The sequence below is a fragment of the Terrapene carolina genome, unplaced genomic scaffold (assembly GCF_002925995.2).
Source record: "Terrapene carolina triunguis isolate 2854851 unplaced genomic scaffold, T_m_triunguis-2.0 Scaffold35022, whole genome shotgun sequence".
Lineage (NCBI taxonomy): Eukaryota > Metazoa > Chordata > Testudines > Emydidae > Terrapene > Terrapene triunguis.
The window spans coordinates 5,215,122-5,225,749 of NW_020699373.1; the positions used below are offsets into that span (position 1 = coordinate 5,215,122).

General features: G+C 44.6%; 1 protein-coding gene across 1 annotated transcript in view; it reads left to right on the forward strand.

The window, feature by feature from the left end:
* LOC113405298 (angiopoietin-1 receptor-like) overlaps positions 1–10,628 on the forward strand; it is a 65,127-nt gene that overhangs the window by 15,218 nt on the left and 39,281 nt on the right. Inside the window, exons 2-4 of the mRNA XM_026646360.1 lie at positions 899–1,210; positions 8,042–8,152; positions 9,190–9,342. Coding sequence (XP_026502145.1) covers positions 899–1,210; positions 8,042–8,152; positions 9,190–9,342 — 576 coding nt within the window. The remainder of the gene's footprint in view (positions 1–898; positions 1,211–8,041; positions 8,153–9,189; positions 9,343–10,628) is intronic.

Consider the following 10,628-nt stretch of genomic DNA (forward strand, 5'->3'; position numbering starts at 1 on the left):
AAGTGGGCATAAAGAGGGCATTTTGATTTGCTAATGTTTTCCATTCAGATGTGCATGGGTCACAAGGTACAAAGCAGTGGAGAAGCTGGCTCAGAAATTTGAAATATGGGAGTATGATTGTCTCGTAGAGGCATATTTTCAGATACTGGTCTCAATTTTTCCTGGTACAAATTCTTCCCATAAAAATGAAGGCCCAGATAAGGTAGCTCATGAACGATAAAATAGATGCTATTATTTGTATACATCAGTCGACGGCTACTTGGAGCAAGTGCATGGCCACTGATCCATGCATGCAATTATATCCGCAGTGATGACACAACAGTCTCCCTGTGCCCCTACTTCTTAGTGCTGGTCTTAAAGCATGTTCCATAGGTTTGGATATAGGATCCTTTGCATCACCCCTCACCATGAAGAGGTGTGAGGAAAGGGTCTGTGTTGCCAGAGAGGTGGCTCACTTCCCATTCTGCACAAACTGAGGAAAGCCATGAGTGGAGGGTCCTCTCCTTCCAAACATTCCTAAGGCACAATCTGGGCTCAGGGTTTGTTCCCAAAGTAACTAGAACAGAATATTTACATGCAGCCATTTTATTTTAGCACTGGGGAAGCACTGAGTGTGGGGGAGGGATAGCTCAGTGGTTTGAGCATTTGCCTGCTAAAACCAGGGTTGTGAGTTCAGTCCTTGAGGGGGCCACTTAGGGATCTGGGGCAAAATCAGTATTTGGTCCTGCTAGTAAAGGCAGGGGTCTGGTCTAGATGACCTTTCAGGGTCACTTCCAGCTCTATGAGATAGGTATATCTCCATATATTATTACTTCAAAAGCCCCTATGTGAACAATCAGAACTAAAAGCAATACTCAGACTCTGCAGAAAAATCCCTTCACCTGTTGTTTGTTTGTAGGTAAAGTGGAGGCAGCACTGGACCTGGTGTTGATCAATTCACTCCCTCTAGTGAGCAACTCAGAGACATCGCTTATCTGCATTGCAGCCAGATGGAGTTCCCGCGAGTCTGTCACAATAGGGCGAGACTATGAGGCCTTGATGAGCCAACACCAGGACCCTCTGGAAGTTACTGAAGACGAGAAGAGAGGAACAGCCAAAAAAGTGGTGTGGAAAAGGGAACAAGCTGGTGAAACTGTCGGAGCTTACTACTGTGAAGGGAAAGTCAAAGATGAGGTGACAAGGATACGTACAATGAAGATGCCACTAGGAGGTACTGTATGCTGGTCAGACCAGAGATGTGCGAGCCCCACTAGGGGACATCTGCTTGCAGTTTGGCTGCTACCCTTAAATAACAGGAGCAGGTACAGTAGTGGATCCAGAGTGAGCAAAGTGGCCTGGATTCATTAAGAACTTATTTGGCCCAAATCCAAACCAATCTTTTCTGAGGCTCAGAAACATTTGGTTAATGTTCTGAGTTAGTATTTTTCTCTTACATTTTTGCACGTTCTGCCCATTTCTGGTTATACCCAGCAGCACAAAATGGAAGCAAGAAAATATGGCAAGAAAAACCGTTGTGGCCTCATTGAACCCACAAAGCAATAACTACAGTAACTCTTACATTGGGCCTTTCATCTTCAAAGCACTTTAAAAACGTGACCCCTACCCCAAGTAATTTCCATAAGCTGAGAAAAACCAGAGGGCTTGTCTACACAGTACAGCAAACCTCACTCTAACTTGTTACACTCTAACTGCCCCGTGTAGACTCTGCTGGCGCGCTTTAAAAGGTATCAGGAACTAGGTACCTTTTAGAGTGCACCAGCAGGGTCTATACAGAGCAGTTAGAGTACAGCACAGAGGGCTTTATAAACTGGGCTCCTCTAGTGCACTTTGCCATGCTGCGTAGACAAGGCAAGAGACTCCACACAGTCCACCAAGAATTTCACTATTGCCAATCTCTTTTATGTGGAAGGTGCTCTGATATCAGTGTGGTGGGCAACAGTATTAGATAGATAGATAGATAGATAGATAGATGGGGTGGATGGGGATAGTTAGATAGATAGATAGATAGATAGATAGATAGATAGATGGGGTGGATGGGGATAGTTAGATAGATAGATAGATAGATAGAGGGGGTGGATGGGGATAGATAGATAGATAGATAGATAGATAGATAGATAAAGGGGGTGGATGGGGATAGATAGATAGATAGATAGATAGATAGATAGATAGATAGAGGGGGTGGATGGGGATAGATAGATAGAGGGGGTGGATGGGGATAGATAGATAGATAGATAGATAGAGGGGGTGGATGGGGATAGATAGCTATGCTCTGATTCCTAGACCATGCCTATTCATACTAGAAATCTCATATGTATCTTGATCTCATGAGACTTCCAGGCTGAGTTCCAAAGCAAAGAGCTTGGCATAAGCTCCAGAGAAACATAAGAACTTTTAGATAATTTTCTGCACTTCATCAAACATTCAAACCTTTTGAAGTTCACCTATCACTAATATTTAGCACAATATGTTGTGGTACCAACAGTTCAAACACCTCCACTCAGCCTGCAAATCCGTTATTGTGCACAAATACTGTCAAGATGATGGGAATTGTAGAGTGAACATATAGCAACACTTTCTCTTGCTCTCTCTCCCCAGTGAGCGGGGCTGAAGTTTCTTTGTTGTAATGTGTTGTGAGCAGGCCAGGTGGATTTTGCATTTTACTCTGAAGGTGATAAGGTTTGTGGTTGTTCTGGCCTCTGCTGAGAGTGTACTCCTGATTCTCAGGCCTGTCACCCAGAAAGCTCTGTCCCTTGTACTCACATACATCTCACTCTTGAGGTTGCCAGTTCCATTGTTCTGTTCAATGGGGGAGGAGGAGGGAAGGAGGGGGTTCATGACCAAGCAGGTGAGGCAGACCCTCAGGTAACAATCTACGAAAGGCTTTGAAGATGGGAGCCAAAATCTTGAATTTGGCCTTGTATCTAACAGGAAGCCAGTGTAGATAGCAGGTTATTGGGGTGATGTTCTCTTGACTTCTTGTGTTCCTCAGCAGATATGATGATGGGTGCTGAACCCATTGTAGCTCTTTAAGGTCAAGGGCTTACGTGCCTGGGAAGAGAGACTTGACTTGAGAGCCCGACATGTGGATCACCCAGGCTAAATCTGTTATATCCAGAGGAGATATGATCTTCTTACCAGCTGTACATGGATTTAGATGGGGCCTTTTGGGGGTCTTGATTATTGCACTTCTACTTTTCAGATGATCTTTGCTAAAAGCTTTGGCTGATATAGATCTCATCAGAGAGCCTGTTATGTGCACTGACTAGTAAGCTTCTAGATGGGTGAGAAAGAGACATGGTAGAAATTCTCAAAGCTATTAAAGGCCACAGGGAGAGGAAAGGAAGGTCAGGGAAGGGCTGCAGGGTTTGGCAAAACTACTGTAGCTGGCAAATAGGCTTTTTTCCTCTCCACAGTTATTGTCTGAATAATTTTAAAGGCTTCTGGATACACTAAGGGTTTCTTCTCATCAGATGAGTTGAAAGGTGCACTGTGTGTCCAACTGAAGACAATGGGAGCTGTTAAATGACTGGCAATTTTGAAAATCTAGCAGTTGCTTTGGGCCCCTCTCCATCACACCACTTAAGCATGTGCTTAACTTTAAGTATATGAATAGTCCCATTGACTTTAATGGGATTGCTCACATGCTTAAGTACATGCTTATATGCTTTATTGGGGCCTATGTGCCTATATATGGACGTAAGAGCCTAACATAAGCTATTCATTTTTGACAATCTTGGCCTTTATAATGTGAAAATGTAAAGGAAGAACATTTTTCTGCATGAGTCTACATATAACATTTTCAAAGTAGAGGGCCAGTTCTCCTATATCCTGTATACTTTAGACTTGCCTGGCATATAGTATCTATAGTATAGAATCTATTCCTTAGTGACTGAAGGGGCAAAAATTGTAACACAACAGAATCTCTCTACAGAGGAAGGGATGGTTATGGATTTATAGACACGTAAGCCAAAGAGAGCTGGGGCACTTCTACAACTCAGTTCATTGTGTCTCTTTAAGGAGTGGGCTCAGATTGTAAAATAATTAATTAAATGCAGACCATAAGCTAAAAATACATTGGAACGGAGCCCACCAAGGAATGTGGGTTCCTTTCCATTACAACAATGCTGTGAAGAAAAGGTCCCATGGATAAACTAAACAACTCACACAAAGAAAATAGAAAGGAAAAATAAAAGCTGAACTGTAAAGCGAATTTCTCATGAAAAACAACAATTAATACTAGCTGTCTACATTTAAAACAAAAAGCCACCGAACCGAACACCCCAATACTTGGAGATAGGGTGCAGTTCCCAGCTAGCACAGACATACTCGGGCTAGCTCTCAGTGAGCTAGTTGCACTCAAAAAGTAGTGTAGCCATGGTAACATAGGTAGTGGCGACATGAGCTATCAGCCCTGACTACAATCCATACTTAGGGTGGCGAGCCCATACCGCTGCTTCCAATGCTGCCATGCCTACATTGCTCTTCTTAGCTCGCTAGTTCAATGAGAGCTGGTGCAAGTATGTCTACGTGTGCTGGGAATCACACCCCCAGCTCCGACTGTGGATGGAGTCTGAGGATCAAACACTTTAGTAGAGCTGGTTGAATCATTGTTGCAAGAAACTTATTTTTTAAAATTCTGCTTTATTTTCTGTTCCCACATAGATTGCAGTTTTGTTCCTTGACCCCTGACTGCCCCCTCCTGGGGCCCCTGCCCCTAACTGCCCTCCAGAACGCCACCCCCTACCTAAGCCTCCCTGTTCCTTGTCCCCTGACTGCCCCCTCCTGAGACCCTCCCACCCTAACTGCCCCCCTAGGACCCTACCCCCTGACTGCCCCAACCCTTATCCACACCCCCGCCCCCAGACAGACCCCCGGGACTCCCACGCCCCATCCAACCACTCCCCACCCCCTGAGAGGCCCCCCAGAACTCCCGACCCTTCCAACCCTCCCCCTGCTCCCTGCCTGCCCCCCAGGACTCCCCTTACCATGCCCACGCTGGTCAGACGCTGCCTCCACGTGGAGGCAAAACACACTGTGGGCTGCCGTGGGCACAGCCCCTCCCCCGCAGAGTGCTGAGGCAGTGGGAGGGGGAGAGCTCTGGGAGGGGCGGCGGCGATGGCTCACATTTCCGGGAGCCGCAGAACCCGAGCACAGTGAGGGAGGATCCAGGGGGGCGCCTGCCCCGGCTGCGGCCCGGTGCTCCCCCCCCCCCCCGGGGTGGCTCCTGCAGCGGATGCATGCGGGTGGCGGTCCCCGTGCGCACCCCGGCTGCCCCCTCGCCGCGCTCGGGCTCTGTGGCTCCCGGGAGTGTGAGCCGCCACCACTGCCCCACCCGGAGCAGGCTCAGGGCCCCGCGCCCCAGCAGCTCACACTTCCGGGAGCCGCAGAACCAGAGCGCGGTGAGGGCAGAGCCGGGGGGCACGCCTGCTGCCGGTCTGGGGTCCCGGCCGCCGGCCCCGCTCAGCCTCCTGCCGGCCTGGGGTTCCGTTCACTCAGCCGGCAGTGGGCTGAGCGGGGCCGGCAGCCGGGACCCCAGATGGCAGCAGTGTGCCAGGCAAAATTGGCTCGCGTGCCACCTTTGGCACGCATGCTGTAGGTTGCCGACCCCTGGCCTAGATAATATTGTGCAAGGCCGCAAACCTGCAAACACTTATGCATGTGCTTAATTTTACGCACATGAGTAATTTCACTGAAGTGAATAGAACTACTTTCATAGTTGGGCCAACTTGTGTTAGTGAGAGAGACAAGGAGTGACACTCTGAGTTAGTTTCCTAGACCTGAAGACCTAGACCTCTGTGTGGCCCAAAAGCTTGTCTTCCTCATCAACAGAAATTGGTCCAATAAAAGATATTACCTCACCCACGTTTTCTCTCTAATATCCTGGGACCAACATGGCTAAAACAACACTGCATATAATATAATACAGCATTTAAAGTTTCTTTATATGTCATTTCAAAATGGAAATAAGTCATTTCAAAATGAAAACTCAAAACTTCTCATTCTGAAAATGTCGAAATGGAATGGTTTAACATTGTGAGGGCTTTTTTGTAGGTTTTCTCCTAAACACATTTTTGGGAAAATTAATACGATTTCTCAAAGCATTTTTACTTCAATGGAAATTCATTTTCTGATGGGAAATGGTTCCATCTAAGTTTTTCCAGCCAATGTACTAAATACCTAATACAGATAGATGGTGACAGAAGCCACATGTTATTTTTTGTTGTTGTTTTTGTTCTTTGGCTTTTGTTTCTGACCTAGCATTTATAAACTACTTCCACTTCCATCTAAAATGAATTTAATTACTTCAGTAAACAAATTTCAGCTACAGGCCCAAAATTTGCTTTCCACAATCTTTGGTACAAACCAAAATGTGCTTGCTTGAATGTTTGCACAAAGGGTGGGGGCAAGGGGTGTGAGCATAACTGAATGGAAAAGTGTCTGAAAAAATTACCCCATAATTCATACTGGTCTGTAGCCCGCACATCCTTTACCCTAAATAAAATATCCCATAAATGGGACCACAGTAGAATAGGACCCAGAGCATAAGAGCTTATTCCAGTGGAGACTCAGATTGGCTTTAGCAGATTCTGGAGGAGGTAAAATTCAGCCCTTTTAGCCATGAGGAGGGTGACTGCCCTGCAAGACCTTGGAAGGTGGAAGCAAACCATGGTATGGGAGGGACCTACCCAAAGAAAAGCTAGAAATCCTTGGGAAAAAATAAGAAGACACAGAAGGGAGCAGTAAAACACAGTGTCCCATCCCTCTGAGAGTGTACTCATTGTCCTCAGTAAAAATAGGCCTAAAGTGTGAGGTTTAGATCCAGACTGAGATCTGAATATCCCCAAAGTTCAGTTTGAAAAATCAGAATTTTCTAATTTGGTAGGATAGCTTTTATAATGTCCGCCCCTCCCCGCCCCTCCCCCCCACCCCCCAATATTATCACAAGAAGAGTTTGGCCTGGAATCTCAGATTTAGAGCTGGTCAGAAAATTTTTCCCTCAAAAAAATCCCAAGTTTTCCACAGGAATTTTCAAAATGAAATTAAATCAAACTTGATTTAATTTCGTATCAAAATCTTTTGCAACTAAAGTTTTGTGTAATTTTGACTTAAAATGTCATTTGTTTTTTTTTTTTTTCCATTATTGGTTTCTGGATTTTCAGGTTTCTCACTCCCCTACTCCCTTTCCTCCGCTGGTAAATAGACAAGAAAGGTGAAAAAGGTGTGAAAATGAATGAAACTCACTTTTCACACTTATTTACTGTTTTCCAGCTGGAAAAGATTGGAAAACAGCAGGAAAGTGTGTGAAAGTAGGTTTGTGTTTTGTGCATTTTTTTTGTTTTGAATTTTCCAGTTCAAGAATTTTTAAAAAATGCATTGAACTGCATATTTTCCCATGCAACGTTTAGATTTTGATGAAAAGATATATTCAGATAGAAAAAAATTTGGTTGAAAAATGTTGCCCAACCCTTCTCAGAATACATTTATTCTGTTGTCCTCAGTAAGGAATGGTGTCTTGTGGAAAGTGTGGTGAACTAATTTTGAGCACTACACTATGCTATTCCTGTCTTCCGGTAGGCCTTATATGACACTGATGTCCTGACATTGTTGCATTTCACTACATCATAGAAACTTTCTTTGCCAGTGAAAGATCTTTTCCTAGTAAATTTACCCAGTATCTTACCCAGTCTATTTATAAAAATTGTCCCTAGGGCTAAAAAGACTTGGGAAATTATTCTACAACTGGTTGGTTCTCTTGGTTAGGAATTGTTTCCAGTTATCCAGCTAGTATTAACATTATTATTAATTTCCTCTCCTTGCTTCTAGTTACACCACCTTATTGTTCAAGCACCTATATGCCCCCCCACCCATGCCACTGCTGAAACACAGAGCAGGGGCTGCTGATGGCAAAGGAAATCTTAACATATAAATCACCAGTGATGATTCTGCTGTAGATTATCCTTCAGCTTCCAGTTTAGGGGAATCACAGTCATTGATAATATTTATAGTCATTGATCCCATGTTTTGACCATTTTTATTTTAGCTTCCTTCCTCCCAGTGGCCTTAACTATGACAGTGAACAAGGGAGAACATGTGAACATTTCCTTCATCAGAAAGATTGCAATGGAGGAAGATGCAGTGATCTACAAAAACGGTAACGACTCTCTCTCTCTATTTTCCCCTCACCCATCACTGTGATATCCTAGCACCTGTGCCACTACATTAAAATAATTACTGGTGATGCTCTTGCTGTGCAATTGAAGGAAGCATCATTTCTTGTGCATTTAGTGCTCAGAGAAGGAGCCAGATTGCCAACCCTAGAAACAGCGTTGATCAAATTACTTGCTTCCCCTCCACAATCCCTTGTGCTCTCCAGTTCCCCAGTTGTTGTGCCTTTGCTTTTAATCTTATAACTCCCCGCCCTTGTATCTCTGCCTTGCATCCCTCAATATCGCCTGTGCTATGCTGCTCTAAGTGCTTCTGCCCCACTTCCTCTTTTTCTATTTACTTGCTACCTTCCAAGATCTCTTCCCCTTTCCTCCCCTGCCCAACTCTCCCTGAGCACTCCAGAAGCTGGGCATCTGACTGAGATCTCTCTCTGCTCCATGATTTAGGTTCCCATTGCTACATAGCCTACCCCCTGCCCGAGCTTAAGGAATGGAGAGACCAACAGGATTCCACAAGGGAGTAAGGGTCTGTGTTTGTGAATCACTTTACATGATCAGGGCCTAACTAATGGCCAACACTTATATATGTATGAAAGTATGAAACCATAGAGAAGAGGCCATCCAAAGCGACCTTATTCATAAAAGGAAATATTTGCAAATATACATACACATGTACCACACCATACGAATAAGCTGGCATCTGACTAGCTGAAGCACAAGGTGAGCTGATCCTCTAAAACAAGCAGAATTCTGCAGTTCACTGATGGCACAGTGAGTATCCCTGCAGCTACATTCTTCAGACATTAATTACCGGGTTGTTCAACTCCTATGCAGCGGCAGCTGGAGGAGAGGCAAAGAAGAGGTTTTGTGCCCCAACCGTGTCATGGTCAACAGATTTGTTCTGCGTGGTAGACAGCTTGCTTCATCTGAGATGTCTTCCCTCACTGGCTGACCTGAGCTCCTCTTGTGAAGGGTTGAATGGATGTTCTGCTCTATTATGATGTTTTTTATGCCCTTCTCTCAGGTTCTTTCATTCACTCTGTGCCCAGGCATGAAGTGCCAAATGTGCTAGAAGTGACCTGCTCTGAAGCCCTGCTACAGGATGCAGGGGTCTACTCTGCCAGATACATAGGAGGAAACACCTTCACCACTGCTTATACAAGGCTGATAGTAAGACGTAAGTTTCCCTCTTGTGTGTGTTGATCAGTCTTTGTTTTTGTGTTTTGAAATGGTGTTATAATAAAATGGAGAGCCAACCTTTGTAAAAGCAAAATAGGGGCCAAATTCTCAGTTGGTGCAAACTGAGACCATTTGACTCGAAGCAGGGATTTTGGCCCTATCTGCCTACTGTGTGCATGCTGATGCTGCTTTTGAAAAGGTGGGAGCCCAGCTTTCAAAAATGCTGTCTTGGGCAGCTCCATCAACATGACTCTGACCCAGAGTTTGGTCTTTGGGGTTTTACCATAGGATTTCCTAGTAGGTGCCAGCCAGTGAAAATTCTGTTTAGATGTCTAGAGGACTTGGGGCCTCTTTTGACATCCAAATGCCACGTTGACACATTAAATGCAAGCTTAAATCTGAAAATTCCAGCCCAAGCCTGGATTTCTCTAGTCATGTTTCTCTGTTATTGGAGCTGCCTCAAGAATTTTCCATCATCACCTTCACAATCATGGCTTTGCATTAGAAGATCATAGGAAGTATAGTTACTGAGAGAGGGTCACATACTGAACACTGCTGAGCCCTGGGAGCTCCCTGCAGTTCCTCCAGCATCTTGGAGGAACAGGTCTAGCATGATGTTTGTGCTTGTAATGGAGTTTAGGGCCCGGTCTTTGCCCCTCTTGAAGACAATGACAAAATTTCTATTGGTTTCCAGAGTTCAGGAACCGGCCCTTAGTAGCTTATCAGCCTAGGAAATGGTAAACAATGATCAAGACAGGAGTTTGTGTTTACACTTCTATTGATTGTTTTTAAACAGTTTATAGAGATAACAGTGTGCCATACTGATCCCTGGTATAACTCCAGCAAAGATAGTGGGTGAATTAGCCCTAATATGTTTTTGTCTCCTTGAAAGAAGAATACTGTGACAGAAATTTTCTCAGATTGCCAACCACAGGCACAAAGCCAGAAATGTTGAGCTTAAACCTGCTGGCATGTTATAAGCACCGCATCTTTCAGATCAGATGTAACTGAGCTCCTGAGTATTTGTAGTCATAGTCCTGGGCATTTATCAGAGCAGAAATGTTAAACATAACATCCTTGCCCAGACAGTGCAACTCTGCTGAATACCAGAGAGTGCAACTCTTCCTGCATTAAATCCTCCCTTCAGTTTCAAATAGCAAAATTCTACTTTGCTTCCTTTCTTAAAAGCGTGGTGTAGAGTTACAGTGCGCTGATAAACAGCTGCTCTGTTCCACTTGAGAGGTGACTGTATTTCTGTAGCAAACAAAGTGACACTTAATATAG